This window comes from Procambarus clarkii, chromosome 87, assembly GCF_040958095.1.
Source record: "Procambarus clarkii isolate CNS0578487 chromosome 87, FALCON_Pclarkii_2.0, whole genome shotgun sequence".
Taxonomy (NCBI): domain Eukaryota; kingdom Metazoa; phylum Arthropoda; class Malacostraca; order Decapoda; family Cambaridae; genus Procambarus; species Procambarus clarkii.
Window position 1 is genome coordinate 10,005,950 of NC_091236.1, and position 21,060 is coordinate 10,027,009.

A 21,060-nucleotide genomic window follows, 5' to 3' on the forward strand; every position below is an offset into this window, starting at 1 on the left:
TCACCACTGGGGGCTTGGGACTCGACCCTGCCACGAAGGAGGGAGGGGAGTGGGGGTGGGGGGATTAGTCCGGTCTGGGCCCAATGTAGTAGAGGCTACAGAGCCCGGTCTTCCATCACACTCTGACTCGGGTGCCTCGTCGCCCATCCCATAAGCCTGGGTAAGAGAAGTCGTGTCAGTATCCATATATCATGTATTTTAAAAGGTCTGGGGCCTGCAACCAAGGGATACCACCTACCAGGGCAGCCAGGGAGGCCGAGCGCGGGCCACTGCAGGAAGGGGTACGTCGTCCCCAGCGGTGCTCCCCCCTTTTTTAAACAGGAGAGAGTCCTACTGCTTCATCCATTCTCCTACACTTGTGCAAACACCTCATTCTCCCTTTCGGCCCAACCTGGATACCCAGCCATTCACTTATGGCAGCCACTCACTGACGACCCCTCCAGCAGGTGGTCTGTTGGCTCACAAGACTCCTACGTTTGGTGTTCTTTCACACGTACAACTCACAAAGAGGGACAGGGAAAGGTGCAGGGGCAACCCTCACCGGTCTCGGAGAGGTGTACGTGAGCCCTCTCACCACGACAAGGAAACACAGTGGAAGGGGGATAATTGGAACAAACAACATTTATAATAATATAATATATTATATATATATTATATATATATATATATATATATATATATATATATATATATATATATATATATATATATATATATATATATATATATATATATATATATTATTAAATATGACCGAAAAAGTAAGATTAATAATTCTAACACGAATTTTCTCAATCTTTCGTACATTTCGTTTCACTGTTGGAGGTAAATCAAAAATCAATTCTCCAAAATTCATTTTTATTTCTAGTCTAGAAATAACAATGAATTTTGGAGAATTGATTTTTGATTTACCTACAACAGTGAAACGAAATGTACAAAAGATTGAGAAAATTCGTGTTAGAATTATTAATCTTACTTTTTCGGTCATATTTAATAATATATGTCTACAGGAAAGACTGCTACCAAAATATACTAATATATATATATATATATATATATATATATATATATATATATATATATATACATATACATACTAAACTCATTTCTTTGATTTTTATATCAAACTATTAATTCCTATTATGTATTTATATTCTCATGTATTGATATGGGTCTATATGCAATTGTTTGCTCGAGTAATAACAGGGTAGAAAATTCCTTTAACAATTACCACTTTATTTTGGTCCATCCAACTTGTATCACTCACAACGTGCATGTCATACAATTACCCACATTCTTACCTACTGTATTTCACATGGGGGCTACTGGTCTTTTTCATGCATTTCATGTCACCAACGTTCACTGTTATCATATTGGTATTCACATTCCTCATATCTAACAACATGTACAATCCCCCACATCGAATAAAATACATGTATGTACTAAACCATTACATACGTGTTTTTACTACTCACGTATACACTCTGGAAACACATACGTGAATAGTACAAACTTCAATTATTTAATGATGTAGTACTTTGGGTAACTCAACCATAATAGTATCTAAACATATTTATCCCTACATTCATATTATTCAATCTTTATTAATCAACATTAATAATCAATATTAATTTCAATCTTCAAATGTGTACCTATTGACATCCTTACCGTTTGTGTATTTGAACACTTATCATCCACTTCTTTACTTACCCTCAGTCCATAATTGGCAATTCTTTATTTTTACTCATTTTACACTTATGTAACCTCTTGATTTTACAATACTGTATTGCCTTCTATCTCAGCTTCATTTCCAAACTTCATCCTATTCTCCACATCCTGTATTTCAACATCCCTTGGTTTTCTTCTGTAAATCCATCCAATTCCATATCTTAGGTTATTCATTAAGTATGTCACATGTTGCTTCCAGAAAGTCTTCACATTACATTGCTATACTTTACATCCTTCGTGTAATACATCTTCAAGGTTTTCTTTTAACCCTCAAATTCCTTACAACCTAAAACATCATTCAACACTTCTTTCTTTCAACCTCTTCATGGCACACACAACTCCACAATCCATAGGCTGGATTATAGATGTAATATTATGAGCACGTGAACTAAACGTCTCAATTCAGGGCTCACCAGGTACATTATCGAGCAAGCCAAGACTATCTTTCACTTCAGTAATCCTGAGCATCAATTCCTGAGGATTCACATCATTTGATCCAGAGGATCAAATGAACTTCTATGTAATACACGTCATGAAACCAACTGAAAAGCATGTTTACACAGGAACACGCTTTCACCATCAACATTTAACAAGCACATTACTTGAACAAGCTTGCAACCCTTTACACTTCTTAGGTTGCCCAACAATTGCACATGCTTGCATGTGTCCTGTCACCATTGTCACACCCTCTCCTTGGTAACCTTATGCACTCCCACATTACTCTCACAGATACAGTTTTTCTACTCAAACTCCTCCTATGCAATTCACTTTCATCACCATTATACTTTTCTTCATGTCTATATCATTTAATGATTAAATACTTCAACATTATTTGTATCTACACTACACTCTTTCACCAACAATATTTGCCTGCAAATTCTGAATTCCTAGTCCATTTCTTGTTTATGTACCACAATGTCACAACACCTCTCCTTCCACCCTTCACAGGTTGCCGTGTATTTCATGCATACACCTTAATTTATTCGTATGTCGCACACGCTGCTAGTGCCTATACTTAAATCCTTTCACACTCACAGCCAATCGCCTATTTTCTCCCAGTTCAATGTCACGCAACTCACCATTTATTGTTACCACAGCCTTCCTTCTCTTAAAACCTGCATGATAATTGCCACGGCTACCACACATAATCCTATCAAACTTTCTATGAAAACTTATAATTATTTTTTCCACTAATAGTGCGTTACTATAGTATAACGCGAGGGTAGAGAGCACAGGCCTTGTTTAGTTTGGACGGCTCCACTTGGGACAGGCAACATACATAGGCTGCCAGCCACAACAAAAATACCCACATTTTAGCTGCAAACTACAGTCTTCAGCCTCTACACTTACTTTTTAACATACTATACTTGTATCACTTATCTATTATAATATTTTGTAACTTGTATAAAATATTACTGTACAAGTAATCTAATTTTTCAATATACGTACAATACTCAGTAACCCTCTTATCCCCAGATGGTCCCTCCCATACTCTGTGCTTCAATTAACTGTGCTGGACACAGTTAATACAGTACAGCCTGATGCTAATCTGCGTCATGCACACAAATATCTCATTTTCAGCGTTTCAGTCCGGATATGCACAACTTTGCCCACAAACACATCTCGATGTGATTTTGCCCACATCACACAAACATCCCCTTCGAATAACGGAGCTCGTACAGATATATTTATTATGGTCGCAGGCATACAGTCGGCTTCATACTTGACTTCCACTGGAAATTTCTTATTTTCAATCCCAACCGGGACACAATTGCTTGCCCACATTTCATATCACCTAATGCCCTCTTCACCTACCAGTAAATAGCTACCCAACAGTTTGTCACTTTATCATGCACTTGCATCCTGGGGAGGTCAATAAAGCAACTTTTGGCCCGACCTCGATGTAAGATTAGCATCTATAAATCACTTGCTGCCTGTCCCCACATCACTATATTATTATAATAAACACATTTTTGCCACACTTTAACATTCATACCTCAAAACATTTCTTATCCACTATGTCAATTTGAACATATTACTGTACTTCAATATCAAATATATATCAACTAAACACAATTTTAAAGTACAGTATCAGTTAATCTTTTACACAATCATGCTGCAGATATGTTAACACACACTTACATAAAGCTATTCATTTATTCTATATATTCTTATTCCAGAAAGGGGAGAACAAATAATGAGTCGGCATGCCAACATTACACCACACTGCCGTGTCATCTTCTCGTCAAACCTTGCCACACCCTCTGTTTTAACGCACTACACCACATTAATTCCCTTTGACTAATACTGATTTTCACATGATTTCTTTTCATTTGTCATACTGCCATATTATAAACTCAATCAAACACAGCCCGCAAAACACACACCGAAACTACGACGTTGGTACAATGGTCGAACAAGTTTTAACACCTCCTAACCAGTTATAACGACCAATATAGCAAGTTGTAACAACGTTCTAATACGTCATAAACATGTTAAGCCAAGATGTAACGACTTTATTACAAGTTGTAACGAGCGGAAAATAAAGACAGTTTTGGTTTGTGTTTCCAGGGAGACAGCATAGAAACTGGGAACCCTACCAAACACCCACTACTGTACTGCCCATCATTGTTATCACACACCGTATCATTATTTCAACTCGCCTTTCTGCAATTGTAACCAATTAGTCATTTTTTCAACAATTAACCATATTACTTGCTGACACACCAAGCGTGTGTAGTATGTGGTCGCCTCGTATGTGGGGAGCCGATCGGCCGAGCGGACAGCACGCTGGACTTGTGATTCTGTGGTCCCGGGTTCGATCCCAGGTGCCGGCGAGAAACAATGGGCAGAGTTTCTTTCCCCCTATACCCCTGTTACCTAGCAGTAAAATAGATACCTGGGTGTTATTCAGCTGTCACGGGCTGCTTCCTGGGGGTGGAGGCCTGGTCGAGGACCGGCCCGCGGGGACACTAAAGCCCCGTAATCATCTCGAGATAACCTCGTGTACAAATTCTACGTCTTTGTGTTCCCGTTCACTCGCCACATTTGCGTACCGTCACTATTCACTCGCAACCATTTTCTCTTCTTACAATTTATAACTCACACATACAAATTAACACATTTGACCATTTAACATACATTACAGTACTTCAATTCCAGCCAAATTCGGTCTAGTCATTTTCCTGTATAATGAGAGTTGACTGCCATACAAATATTCCTACTCTTCCTGGCTCATCATAACCAAATATCAGCATGTATTCACAACTACAATTCACACTCCTCAAACAACTTGTTTACAAAATTTATAACGCATTTTTCACACAGAACTCGGTGTGCAAGATATCGGGTGACACAAAAGACCAACGATACGAGGGGTATAGCAGCAAAGCACATCGACACAAACAACGGTATATTAAGTGAAGTGTAAGGGGAGGTTTACTCTCATTTCTACACATTATAAAGAGTAACTTGAAGACCACAGAAACAATCCCACGAGGTTATAACTGGATAGGACGTGTTCAGCTGGGATTGTTGTATGCTATGGCCCGCCCTCGGCTAGGTGCTCATCGGGATACAAGGCATCAGAGTATTAGAGAGCTAACTTTTACAGATACATTTACATATAATTTTGCAAACAAAATATCCAAATGACTTGAAACATATTTCTGATCAAAACTTATTTGTAAAAAATGACAACATTCAGTGGTACCTTATATGTACATACTATATTACAGTATTCTTGCTAAAAATGTACTTTACAAACGGAGTTTACTTTACAAACCTCACATCACAACTCTTAAGAAACCAATAACATGTATACTTTAACACAACATCTACCCCACATTGCATCAACTACAGCTAACCTGATAAGTTACCTACATCTAACTGGAAATATTCAAAATGTCTACCATTTTGATATCTTGCAAAAACTTTACTTTTTTAAACATAAATACTGTACTGTTTACTCGTACTATTTTTATGATAAACGAACCTAAATGAGAATACATATACGTACCTTTATTATTAGCCAACCCTTTTTAAAACTTCTTTAGTGGTAAAAACTAAAGCATTTGTGAAGTACATTTTCATCAATAATACACATTTTTTTTTTTTAGATAAGGCAGTTATATCCAGTGCATGAGTAATAACATGCCACCATGCCCTACTGTATCTTCTTATAACAAACGTTCATTCTCATTCATGGAAAAAACATCATTAAACATTAATACTGTACTGTACATTTTTGATTATTATGAATCCTACTTCTAAATATACACTAACCCATGCAGACCTTCACACAACAAATTATCATCATTATATTACTCATCACCACCTCCACCACAATCATCATCAGGCTCTGAGCCACCTTCGCTACTGCTGCTGGAGCTGCAATCTGCCTCTGGCTCTGGTTCAGGCTCGGGCTCTGGTTCCGGCTCGGGTTCCGGCTCGGGCTCGGGCTCTGGTTCCGGCTCGGGCTCGGGCTCTGGTTCGGCCTCGGGCTCTGGTTCGGCCTCGTGATCAGAGCCATCCTCGCTGCTGCTACTGCTGCTGCTGCTACTGCTGCCAGGTTTGGCTTGTGGCCGTTGATCAGGATTGTGGTATTCGTGGTCCGACCCCGAATGAGAGTGATGGTCGTGATGGTGAATGATGAGTGGCTCATTATCCACTGAAATTACACACACACTAAGTCACAATAATGTACCTAATAATTACACATCCAACCCACACATCTGAAATGAAAGCAAATGTAATATTTCAGATCATCTTGGCCTATGACTTGACAATGGTCCAAAATGCACTGAACTGTCATCACTTTCTTCTTTATCAGACGTGTGGGTTGGGAGTTTTCTTTTCATCCACTGAAATTTAATTATGAATACAATATATTCCAATATTCTATCATTCATTTATGATGAAAACAATGTGACTTAAATCATCCAATATCTTTACAATCATAGTCACTAAATAAAAACATCAAGACAATCAACATGATAACAATAACAATTGTTATCAATAACAATGATAACAAAACATATCAACACAGGACATTGCTGCTTCTAAATACAAATTCAATTTTATTCTTTATTGCTGCACGAGTACAACTATTCCTAAATAGACTATTGCAGTTATTTACATAACCTGTCTTCTCACCTAGTCCATAGCATTTTCAACACAACTGACCAATCTGTTAAACATGCGACATGCCACAAAACATTACAGCATTTTAATACTGTACTGATTTACAGCACTGTAATACTGTACTGATTTACAGCACTGTAATACTGTATGCATTTCTCTGCACTGCCACCGATACGTCAAGTGGCTTGCTTGGGTTTGTATGTTTCTTGTTATGCAAAAGTGTTGTATTTTTATGCCGTTCTGAATCAAGAGTATGTGCTGATTAAAATGTGTTTCAAAGTGCAACTCAAAATGCTATACAGTACTATATTCTATAACATGCAACATTAACAAAACAACAACAGTAATATCACTTAACTTCACTTTTCAGTTACTGCTTCACACCAAATAACTTTGCGCTACAAATCAGCTTATGAATAACTAAAATTACACCAGATGTTACGCTTTACTTTCCACCACAAACAATAACTATTATTATTTAAGCAACAACTACTCTAGTGATTATCCCAACCATTGCTCTGCTCATCAGCTAATACTTGAAGGAAAGGAAATTATGAAGAGGAAGTACTAAGCTACTACCACTACAGTCAACAGTATAGGGCAGGAATATGAGGACAGGATACGAGCTGGGCTATGTGAATGGAGGGTGAAAGAATGATGCCAATCCAATTCCACCACCACCAATCAAACACCTGCTGTGCAAGGAGTTAGTCCACTGCTCTACTGACCAGTCCAACTAATACTTTTACTAACAAACCTTCCCTGCTATACATCTGAACAAGTCTCAAACAAGCAAGAGTCATTCCAGTGCATGAAACTCGTGTTAAATTGGCAATGTTTTTAGACTGATATAAAATCTATTATCAATAATATCTCATCATATTGTACACATTATTGTACTACTACTACTTTGTAACATTCACGGAGTGCAATATGTTTCAGCCAATTTGGCTTTAGCCCTCAGAATACTAATGATGCTATTACAAATTTGCCTTAATCTACTAGGATTCTCGCAACAATTATTTTTCAACTCGGTCCATCCTCTCAGGCTGTCACATCACAAAACTATGCACTAAATTGCCCCAACCTAACATAACGGATTGATCCGTGCATAAACAATGATGTTCTTTGTGAGCAACTATGATTTATACTACATTACATTTTGTCTAAAGGGGTTTTTAACGTCAAAATACAATGTGTTATTCAAGAGAACACCTCACTCAACTCGCCTCTTCATTCATCCCATCCATCCTCTTCACTTCCCACAACATTACACAAACTTATATTAGGTTGGCCCAATTCAGTACATAATCTAACCTAACCTAACCAATGGACCCACACATACAAAACATACCAGTTCATCAATTCTGCGAGCCACTATGATATATCAGTGCATCAGCTTTTCGTGTTGGGGATTTTGACGTGTAAATACTTTGCGTCAAAACGTCACTTGACGCTCCTACTTGAACTTGAGCACTGTGTAATTTAAGCCCACACTAAATATATCTAATCATACCTTGTCAATACACACCAATACATAGCCATCACCACTACCAGACAAGTAGTCCAAGACACCATACTAGCACCTCTCACATTTCTTAACTATATTAATGACTCTCCTAATGCATCTAACCTTCTATAACCAACAACACTTGCTGAGGACACTACTTCATCTTCTTTAGCCCCAAAATTCCACCTCCTAAACTATACTCAAAATATAAATCATGTAAACAAAAATGTTCACTCATACATGCCAGAAAACTCACACTAAACAAAAATGCCCTGCTACATTTGATCGGAAACAAAGTCAGCTAATCAGTTAAACCTTAAAATAAAGAATACAAAATTTGATATTATACAACTGAGAACATTCTCAGCTCTATACAATACACACACAACCAAACAAGAAGCCAAAACTCTTGTCATACAATACAGTTGTATGACAAGAGTCATACAACTGTGAGTTGTATGAGTCATACAGTTGTATTGTCATACAATACTATGACCCCCATTCTGTTCTTCTCGCACTAATTACTCACTAATTTATCCCCATCTCACTCTTGTTACACTAACAACTGTCACCATAAGTAGTAGGCTCAAAGAAGCTGCCTACAATCTCCTCCTTTCTAGTCCAGGCATCATCCACCCATCATCTTGCTCGTACTCTGCAGGGCTTGATCAAATTTGCCTTTATTTTTGCCACGATTTCTTTTCCTTACGCTCTTTGATGAAGGCTGACAGCACAATACATTACTTTTCAGGAGTTGTTTGCCACTACCTTTAGTGTGGTTTCCTACTGATGAGTGGTACTGCTGCCCTGTTTGTGCCTACGAACTTTACGCCTTAATGCTAAGCTTCCACTTTCCCATATCAGTCATTTCCTATTTTTCATTTGCGTAGTGCGCTCTCTCTTTGGGTTTTGCTTCAAAGTGTTGTGTGTGGTTTCTTTGTGTTTAGGTTTAAGCCAATGTAACACTAAAAAATTCACACCCGTGGGATTTTGGTGGTCGGGTGTTGCATGCCCACTTCACGCCTCTCCTCTTGTGACCGAGCTTTCTCGTCGGGCTTTGCCCTCTGGATAGTGGCTCATGTTTCCTTGTGGCAATTTTTTTTTCTTCTATTAGGAGAGATTAGATTAGGTTCTTGGTTAGGTATTGCATTTTATCATGCCCTTTGCAATACTAATACAGTACAGTACTACAATGTATGGACTAACATTGTACGTATATCTCAATGTACATCATTGAGTACTAACAGTTTATCTACATTTATTTGAAAAAGCGCCTACAGTCAATATGCTCAACATAATTTGCTTGAACACGAGTTACATCCACATTCACAAAGACTGAATATTTAACACCAAGATAACCAACATTCACTACACACATACTTTTATTTGAACATGAAACAGCCAAGCAGATGATAAAAACTTTTCATAAAAACGTGTGGATTTTAAAAAAATATCTGCCTAATATAACAGCATAAATCAAAATACTATTTTAATTAAATACAGTATTTTTATATTAGTACAAATTTTAAAAATAAACATTTTAAATTGTGTATTCAAAATTCCTTAGCAGTAACTGAAAAGTTTAGTAATATAGTACTTTAGATGTAAAGTATACACAATATTAAAATTAATTTCTTTACCTACGTCACATGCAGAAGACAATTCATGCTGACTTGACGAGGATGTTTTTATCTTCAAAAAGAAGAGAGTGGAGAGATAAATATTCAAAGAGTTTTATCACACAACAACACGTCAAACACATTGCAATACATGCTATTATATGGGATGCTCTCTATTACTGTATATAGCATGCTTGCTAATATAAAAACCCATCATATATACAACAGATTGGATTGAGATTAACTTACCGGTATATACATTTCAAAACAAGGCACTTCGGCAGGATGACTATTTACTACTATTTGTGTTCTTAACACATTAACAAATTCTAAAATATTATTACCCAATACTGGATCAAAACAACATAAGTAATGACCTAAGTGATCACTGGCTTTGTTATTTGATACCTTAAAGCCATTAAATATCCAATCTAATATTATTCATACAGCTATCAAATTGCTTTAGCATATTTAAAATGCACTACTAGTAATTTGAACTATCCAGGTTGCCATACTTTGCTTAGGCTGAGGTAAAACATTGCTTTATTACCATTCTCTACGCTTTGAACCTCTCCTAAACTATTTGCTGTGAGAACAATGGATCAAATGGCCATATACTGTGCCTTTATCCAAAGATCACTAGCTCCAAAGAAAACTTCACACATTTTTTTATCAAAGCAAAGCAAAGAAGTATCATATACCTCCAACCTTAACAACTAAGTACTATGCAAACTAATACATGATCCAGGACAAACACTAGTGCCAGATTTTATTTGTGTTAAGAGTGACAATACCTCAACACTCTTCAACTGTTGTAAATGGTATGTATATTAGGTGCTGCAACAATGGTGGCAGCAGCAGCAGAAATACTGTGTTAGTACAGTACATTAGTAGTCACAGTGGAACTTGCAAATGGTGGAGATTCATGCGTCATAACAGCCAAAGCAGACACACGTGCTCTGCAGAAATCCAGTTTAAGCTTCTCGTAATGATAAGCCATCTAGCTAACAGCAGTGGTTATCCTGGTGGATGAGTAGTCTATGTAGTGGCAACATCCATATGCCAAAGAGCAAGTTACTTGCCCACAACGCATTTCTAGTGTGTGTGTATACTCTCCGAAAAGAATGCTTGACATGCCACAATAAAGAGTGCATTGACACTGCCTCATGCTTCCAATAATTACACTTAAGTATCTTCCAATTGGTTCCATCACACAGCACTCTACATGACAAGTGACACCTTGCTGTTCTGGCTAACCAAACGGCAAAAGTTTCTTCCTCTTGTACCACCCAAGGACATGAACAATCTCAGCTGCATCTATCATTCCTCATTACTGGTTATTCTCATGACAATATGTGTCACCACTCAACTAAGCTTTCAGACTGCATCATTAGCATGAGGTAGCTAGCCACTGAAAACACCACTATCACTGGACTGAGGGGCTCAACTTCTTCCTCGTCACTAATTTTGTGACATAATCTGAGGAGAAATAAATGATCCATCAAACTCAAACAGAACATTGGGGCTGCTGCTGCTGTTGCACTTCCCATCTCTCTCCTCTCCTAGAACTACAGATAACTGCATCAGTCCTAGGAACCATTGCCCAAGAGTAATCAAAAGGAAACCTGGCTGAAAATGCAACACCTATTAACCACAATTAACTTGATTATGATTCAAGATGGATCCAAACATTGTCGTCTCTTCATCTTCTGGTGTGTTGTTTGGTCATCAACTATTAATGTTAACCACTATTGCTGCTTGTACTAACCAAACAAACAGTAACTAGTCAGCAGCCACTTACAAAGTCCAAAGACATGCAAATGACTTGTATACTGTACATAGTGACAGGAAGTGTGCCTATACAGTAGTGTTGTAAATTCACTCCACAATGATAACCTGTTGACAATTTCAAGAATTACTCTATTCCTGCAGCCTAGCCTGTAGCCAGTAGCCTTCCCTGGTGATTGATTGATCTGTGAGGCTATTTGCCTTCATAGCCAAAAGGTTCACATACACAGGCTGATCTGGTAATCCCAACAGAAACTTGTCCAGTTCTCCCTTCATTACAGCTTCCACCGTTGTTCCAGTGACCTTTTTTTTACATTTGTTGTCAGTAGTGAATAGTCGTGGGCCTTTGATATTTTTAAGGATACATACATCACTTGCCTCAAGTTCAATCTTCATCTCTCCACAACTGATACAGGGCTCCATCAAGACAAAAATATGAGCATTTTCAACTCAGGTGACCCTGTTGTGGGGGTATGTGCTGTTGCCACTTTGTGGTCCAGGGATAGTTATCTGACAGGCAAACCTGAGGTAATTACCAGTCCTTGTGATACAAAGTAGTGCTTGGATTTGATTTATTTTTTTCTAGTAGTCATTTTGGTCAGTTCTGAGTATTTTCCAATGCCTCTCTAGCATCAGTATAACTCGGCAAAGACATCTAAAAACATCACTGGCAGTGCAAAATATCGACATCCCCCTAACAGCAAAAGATTTTCCTACCAATGAACCACAAGGATCATGCCTAAGGTGGCCAATCAGGTGCGATAACTCAGAAAATGTTCTTTAAATGTCATTGAAGTAAGAAAACATACCAAAACCAAACCTTTAACTACTGTACATGCTTGGAAAATACATGCAAATAAAACACTGATTTGTTTATATAAAAACATCATAATATACAGATGCACAATACCAGTCTGAATCTACTAGCTTTGATGATGGCAAGAAATATATCCACAGAAACTGCATAATATAATAACTACATGTTCTACATAACTTTATCATGAGTCACACTTCTAGTCTTACTTACTGCCCTGTAACTTATCAATTGCAACAAGCAAACCCAAAAAATGATTGGAATTAGACAGCAAAAACACTAGCAAATCTTTGGTTTCACGAAAACCCTAATATGTGTATGACGGAACGGGCCCAGCCCCAATTTAAATAAAGACTCCCCTGTAAACTACAGCGTTTACAAAATATACAATTCATTAAATACAGTAAGGTGTTTTGAAGATATTTAACTATTATACTAAAACAGTACATAATCACAAAAATTATCAAGATCTTTTAAACAAACAAAACTATCATGGTGCACAATAGAATAATAGCTGAACATATTATACTGTAAACACTACAGCACAACACAAATAAAGATTAAAATAAAACTTCATATACAGTACTGTACACAACAAGCTTTAAATACAGTACATTTTAATGTTTTCAGCACCATCACATGCCATCTATTATAAATAATTGACATTTTTCCATCTATCTACTCTAGTGTATTCATTGGCAAACATTTTGACATCCCTCACTCCAATGATTCAGGATTGGTCTTGCATAGTTCGCTAAATCGAGCTTTGATTTACTCGCACTGTATTACATTTTACACGTTGCGGAGTAAAGCCCTCATATACGTGGAATGTTTATTGCAGCTGACGTTGCGGCAAGGGAGCGGAACATGAAAGAGTTAATATAATTAATGCTACTCTCTTCTCTCGGCTTACTTCTGACCATGTCATGACAGTTTCTGTGGATAATACTTGTATGTTTATGCAATTTGATATTCCTAGCAAAACTAATAGACTACCTTAGCTGGTTGATCTTACATACAACCTTACCTCCTGTACAGTGTTCACTACTTGAACTGCTACTTGCACTCCCTCGACGTACATGACCTGCAGCTGCTGCTCCAGCCAGTCCACCAACAACTGCCATTCCACCGACAGCTGCTAGTCCACCGACAGCTGCCATGCCATCAATACCTGTCAAACCACCAGTCCCTTAAAAATCTAAATAATTCACCATCTAAAATAATATCAGTCTCATCATATAATGCACTAATCAATTTCCTTCTTTAAATGTGCTCTATTTCCATTTTTTAAACCTTAAATTGTCTTTATTAGAAGAGAAAAACAACTAAAGAAAAACAAGAAATGGATGAGCATCTCTCTCATTCTGTAGTGAAATTACAGAATAAGAGATATGCTTGTGGTGTCCCGGAAGGCTTCCCACCACAACACACTGTCGTGTGATGCCTTAAACTATTGATGACGCTTTTCCCATCCACCAACTTCTCAATTATTAACTTGTTCCAACCGTCTACCACTCCGTTTGCAAAACAACTTGTACCGCTTGTTTTTTTTCAGCAGCTTTGTTTCCTTACCTTGAATCTATGACCACTTCTTCTTAAACTTACGGGTTTCTCTTTCCCGTAAAATCTATGTGCCTGTAGCGTAGAAACTTAGTAGATCTGTTACTCAGGATCTGCCTGTTCAAAATTTATAGTTATTATACCATTTCTTTTCAGGTGTTCTCCCCATTTGTTTTAAATATCATTTTTAGTGTTTTGACTATCATGCTTGTCAACAATACAGGTTTATAATTAAGAGAGTCATTTCTGATACCATTTTTGAAGACTGGAGGTATGATTGCCTTTTTTCCATATTTGGTATCTACCAACACTCCTGTAAATAAAGATGACTGAAAATTCAATTGAAGTGAAATGCTTAGCTCAGATGTGCATTCTCTCAGATTTTTAATGGAACACTTTCTCTATCTGGGCCAACCCTATACCCAAACCTCTGGAGAAGGAACATCTCTCTCTCTCAGTGATGTCAACCAAAATTTTTAAAAATTTTAAGATATTTAAAATTATTTAATGCTATATAAAGACTGTTAGAACATTAAGCAAACCCATATTACAAAATCACATCCAAAAACATGTTTAATACACGTAGAACTGGTATTTAAAAATATAAAATGCTACATTTATTAGAACATTCGTAAGAGCAGTCATGAGGGTTCGAACCTATGCAGTGGGTGAGACCATGTCGTGGCCTAGTTGACTAGGCCGTGTGCATGGGAACATCCACTGGACAGGTTCGAACCCTCATTACTGCTCCTACGAATTTTCTCATTGACACATCACATTAGTGTGATTACTCTCTGTGTACTACATTTATTTGTATATATAACTATTAGATACATCTGCCATATAAAGTAAGCACTCAATCTGTGCGAGTGGCATTCCAGGAAACCTTGTGTAATGGGAATTAATTCACAGTGAAATTAACTTTGGGTTATATAAAAATATTTATGGCATGTTCTAGACTTCCAAAACCCATTTATTTTCTCTTAATAAGACACCAGCCTGGACATCATAACTAAATACAGTACTTCTACCATTTTACAGTCACGAATACATAACTTTTGAAGTGAAGTATGCATGTTGCCATCAAACAAAAGTGAACTATAAGCCAGAGTATGTAATTACCTAAGTGTAGTTACAGGATGAGAGCTACGCTCATGGTGTCCCGTCTTCCCAGTACTCTTTGTCATATAACGCTATGAAATTACTGACGGTCTTGCCCTCCACCACCACCTCACTTACTCTGTTCCAACCGTCTACCACTCTGTTTACAAAAGTGAATTTTCCTATATTTCTCCAGCAGTGTAGCAAACACTGCTACAAATTTCTCTTCTGTGAAGCAAACACAAAGTAACTGTGAGCAATCATGTCAGAGTATAAGAGTGATATATATAGTATCACATATAAGAGGTGGTGGTGGCCAGGTAGAGCCTGGCCTTAAGCCGGGCTCAGGGAGTAGAACAACTCCCAAGACCCTCTCCAGGTAAACTCCAGGCATACACGTGCACATCCTTTCTGTACAGTATCTGTTTGGAAATTCTTACAAAACAATTCTCATTTGACCACTCCCACTCCTAGTGCATTAATTTTAGTTTGGGGTTCAAAACATTAAATGTATAGAACCAAATAAGCCATAATCCAAACTCAAGAGTAACCCATCCTCTCTCTCAATACCTTGCATTTTCAATGGAGTCGACAAATCCGTTACAGATGAGACATATTAGTCAAAACTCATGTAGCGTAATAGGGTGATCATTTCTATGCATCGGTCTCAATATGTTAGGCGGGCTACTCAGGTTTATACATTTCTGGTTAGGCAAAACTGTTGCACTGTTTACTGGCTGGCAAATGGAGAGACCGGCTCCACACACCAGAGGCTCCCTTTATACACCATTTCCAACGCAAAAACTCTTAAACAACAGCATTTCTGCAGCTCACCTGAGGACTGCTGGTGCTTGGAATTCACTAGTGTGTAGGAGACATAATGAGGGGCAAATTTGGTATCATTGTGATCTTGGTTCTCGTCGTCACTATCACCCTCATTATACCTCGTGACTCCAAACATACACTGGTTGTAAGTCGGCAGGGCTGTCGAAAGTTTAAGATATTAATATAACATGACGACAAATATGATTTAACCAATACAGTATTATCATCAAAACAAAATATACTGATTGGTGCATTTTCAATTCACTACATACTCTGTTAACCTTACTAGTATTTTGTTACATTCTATATATTGTGTAATGTATAAAATGAAGGACATTTCTCTACTGACTCAAATAAAATATTTAACCAATTCCCTTTCAGTTCATTTAACTTGGGTTTTCAACTCAAATTTGTATTTCTTAATTAAACAATCTGGTTTCAGCTTCATATAATTATAAAATGTCTGACTGGTTTATTCTTTATTACTACTGTATAAATGTTTTTCAAAATTTTATACTAATTACACTAAAAAATTAATACTATGTGTAACTAATAAGATACAGTATTCTACTTGTATTCCTCTCCAACAGATACTTGGAAAATTCTTCTATTCAAAATACCATTATTGCCATCCCTTTACCTTTAATAACGAGGTGAGAATAGCTTGAGCTACCTCATCCCTTTGTGTGTATTTATACCTCAATAAACTTATTTCAGTTTTAATTTACCTTCAAATGGAATAAATAAATTTGCACATCTATTACTATTATTTCATTCTTCCTACACACACTAAAAATTTTTTATCTCTCTTAGTTCAGTCTTTAAACTTTAAATAATGGTACTGCACACTTAGGTAGGATTAAATAAAATAATACTAGTAAACCATTAATAATGGTTTATCTGTTATGTACCATGCAGCTATTTTTCTTAAGCAGTCAAGAACATTCCCTGTTCCTTTAATGTTCTTTTCATCCTCTTGGTAGGTCACATGAATGCCAGGTCAAGTTATACATACTTGTTCCACACATCACTCGTTCACTCACCCCTGGATCCACTCCCATGCTGCCTCACGTCTCGGGATCCTGCTCCCAAACTAAGCTTCCTCCCACCTATTCTCTTTGATACAAAGAGAATATACAAAGAGAGATACAAAGATGTATTCTCTGTCAGCGAGTACACAAATCCAGTAATGGCCTTTGCTTTGCACAATGTCATCTACAATACCATTGTGACATTAAACAGACTCCCTCATTTACAACCTCTTCAGATTGTAATTCATCATTCACAGCTGATATCACCATCACCACCACCTTTGTCTTCCTTGTCTTTTTGCATACAAACTGAAATATCCACTTCAACCATTGCTACTTTATTATTAACAAATTATATATATTCATCATCACCACCACCCTGTTTCCCCTTTTCATGGGGAGGAGGCATCAGAGAAAAAATAGAAGTACTCTAATAGAAAAAGGGCTAAAAATGAAAGAAAAAAAACGTCTATTCATCATATTTTACACTGGTCTCAGTATCAGCGGGAAACAGCACCTCTACACTTCATCCATAATGTCAAGGCTAGATACAACAATACATTCAATACCCAAGTTACAAAATATGCAACAGTACTGATATAACAAGTTCAGTAAGTGTGGCATCATTGTCAGGAAAGCACATCATAACATTAAGATGTATAGTGTCCCTCCCGAGTCTTCATACTGGTATGATGCCCGAAACGCTGTGGGTACTAGTGGCTTTACAAGAATGTAAACACATCATGCTATGTGCTCTCATAAACCCAATGTAACTTCCTGTATGTACTGGTATATATATATATATATAAATAAATAAAAATAAATAAATGATACACAGTACGTGTCAAGTGCAGTATTTATGTCTTCACAAACTACTGCAATCTACCGCTATTCCCTGCCACATGTCGTGCACAAAGCAACAACTCTACCTTGCCTACACCATCTTCCCATCACCAGCACTTACCACACTATATAAATACCTCACCCATTAGCCACGACCTAATCATTTAAATGAGCTGCCATACACCTTTCTTTTTTTTTCAGTGTAAGAAGCTCTCACCCTAAGAGGAATCTTTCCCTCCAAGAAAGGAAACAACCATTATAATTTCTGTATATGTAGAACAACTGAACAAAATAATTAGGAAACAGCATGTATATTAAACGATCTCAGTTTACCTGGTTCCTTATATATCACAGGCTTCCTGTCCCCAACAAAACTGAATTCCTGTATTATTTATTATAACAACTTCATTCATCAAAGTTCTTCAGTTAAATAGCATTCAAAAAGCTCCATATGTATTTATTCCTCTCTAGATATACCTTCATATTCATATACTTTATAGAAGCTTATAAATGTCATATAGACCTTATATCACACACTTTCTCAATTAACAGCAACTTTAATGCAAATATCTGATCATCACACCCTCTGTCACTAAGGAAACCACCTTGTACACCACTAGTTTTTTTTATTATTTTTCTGAGGCTCTTCCAGCCATTATCCTAAACACCCATTAAGTGAAAATACACTATACCTGTACTGTAGTAAAACCATACACTATACTGTACTAACCACCACACACTATGCTGTACTAACCACCACACACTATACTGTAGTAACCAGTGACCTTAAGCATGGAAATGAACAAAACACAGCAGGCTATCAAGCAGACAAGCATCACAAATGTGGACGACAATGGAAGGATGTAATGTCTGTTTCAAGTGTCTGTGGTTATCTTCTTGAGATCTTGAGGTTATCTTGAGATGATTTCGGGGCTTTTAGTGTCCCCGCGGCCCGGTCCTCGACCAGGCCTCCACCCCTAGGAAGCAGCCCGTGACAGCTGACTAACACCCAGGTACCTATTTTACTGCTAGGTAACAGGGGCATAGGGTGAAAGAAACTCTGCCCATTATTTCTCGCCTACTCCTGGGATCGAACCCAGGACCACAGGATCACAAGTCCCGCATGCTGTCCGCTCGGCCAACCGGCTCCCGACCGGTGGTGACTAAACATAGTGCCTAATAATGATACCAGTGCATGTATATGCCCGAGGAGTACAGGTATGTCAGTTCAAGTCTATCCTACGGCTTCAATATTTTCTCAACCATGTACCTAGATTCGCCATTTACTATCTCCTTCTACTTTCTCCATTACTGCCTGGTGATAATGCATTTCATTTCCTGGTGGATTCTGTTAGTCTTTTCTTACTATTTGAGAATGGTACTTAAATCATTTTTAAAGCAAAATTAACTCTTACCCTTTTACAAGTAAAATTAATGAAGAACATTTCAAGTATTGCATTATGGTCCCTCACATGAAAATGTGCAGAAATGTGAATAAATCTTTAAATGTCAGTGTGTACCAAATGAGAAGTATGCAATATGCAGACTTTAATCGTTCTCAATTACAACGTCATCTCCAATTGAAATCTAAGCAACAAACATTTTGAAAATTGTCACAAAAGGTCTCAAACAAATGGAACGTTCACAATGAAATCACGAAAATGCAATATATCCATGAAAAAAATACTGGAACAATATAATGAGTCAAGATACTTTTAGCCCATCTTGATCCATTCAGTAGTGTGTGTGTACCTGAGGCATTCAGAGCTGTGGGTTTGACCCCCCCCCCCCCCCCCCCATCATATGGCATCAATATTTTCTTAAACAGAAAATGTCCAATCACAAAAAAAAACATTTGAGAGAAACTTCACCGCAATACGAGGAATCAAATAGCACAAAACGGCCCGATAAAATGTTAGATTTACTTACGCATTCCTGGGTACTGCAGAAGTCCTGGGAATGCTACAGGTGCTGATGGAGCTAGTGATCCAGAATAGACTGAAGGTGGGTAATTGGGGTTGTAAGGAGAATAATTGGTGTCTGGCGAAATGCCACCTGCAAACGCAATTCCTGGTGCTCCAGGCTCAACTGGGTTGTACGAAGGCTGTCCCGGGAATCCAGGAACAGGTGGATTTGCTGGGTATCCAGGAGGAGGTAGACCTGGATATCCAGGAGCACCTGGATGGCTATTAAACATACCAGGTCCAGGAGCAGGACAAATGCCAGGCACTGGGGGCTGTCCAGGAGCAGGAATGAAACCTGGTGCAGGAGGCAGGCCTGGAACACCAACTGGTTGACCTGGATACATAACAGGTGCTGTAATAAATGAACTGAAGTACTGCCTCAAGGGTATAGAACCAATTACAACAGGCGATTTGTATTCCAAGTCTGTGTGACATCCTGAGGGATCCATTTCAAACTGTAAAATAAACAAAAATAAAAAAAATATTCTAACATTTGTACAACACTACTAATAATATACATGCTAAAGTAAGAAAAATGCAAGTATTTCACAAAGACAAATAATAATGCAAAAAGTAATTAAAAAGAGGATAGGAAAACACCTGGAGATTTGAAGGGGAAGCCAAGAGTTGGAGGGGAGGGGGGGAAGGGGGATTGAGAGTTGCAGAGAGAAGGTAAGAGTTGGAGGGGAAAGGCAAGAGGGGAAAGGGAGAAGGGGAAAGTTGGAGGTCTAAGGGAGTAAGCATATATCAATAGGCAACTATGCATGATTACAATTCAGTCTAAAAAGCGTGCTGATTTACAAGGAGTGTGCATGATGAACACAGACACTCGTTTTGATACACTTTTGTAATTGTGTACAGAAATCTTCACACATGACGTATATATATTCCGTATTTGTTAGCAGATAGGATCCATGCTTTTGATCCACCACCAACTGAATATACTATATTTACATGCATAAATTCATACTGTACCACCCTGTGCTAGACTGTACTGCCCTGTACTAGACTGTACTGCCCTGTGTTGGACTGCTCTGCCTTGTACTGGACTACACTGCCCCTAATGGATTGCACTGTCCTGTGCTGGACTGGACTGTCCTGTACTGTATTGTACTGGACTGCCCTGAACTGGATT

General features: G+C 37.8%; 1 protein-coding gene across 6 annotated transcripts in view; it reads right to left on the reverse strand.

Moving 5' to 3' along the window:
- Window positions 1–1,219: 1,219 nt before the first annotated feature.
- Window positions 1,220–21,060, reverse strand: part of LOC123747028 (arrestin domain-containing protein 17) — a 135,919-nt gene continuing 116,078 nt past the window's right edge. For 4 of the 6 annotated variants that reach the window (XM_045728975.2, XM_069317406.1, XM_045728974.2 and 1 more), the window contains exons 7-10: window positions 19,891–20,380; window positions 16,097–16,246; window positions 13,629–13,772; window positions 1,220–6,397 (exon numbers count right to left, since the gene is read on the reverse strand). In XM_045728975.2, the coding sequence (XP_045584931.2) occupies window positions 6,051–6,397; window positions 13,629–13,772; window positions 16,097–16,246; window positions 19,891–20,380 (1,131 nt within the window). In that variant the 3' untranslated portion in view covers window positions 1,220–6,050. Of the gene's footprint in view, window positions 6,398–10,020; window positions 10,073–13,628; window positions 13,773–16,096; window positions 16,247–19,890; window positions 20,381–21,060 lie in introns of all 6 variants that reach the window. The other 2 variants (XM_045728978.2, XM_045728979.2) reach the window with 2 other exon arrangements.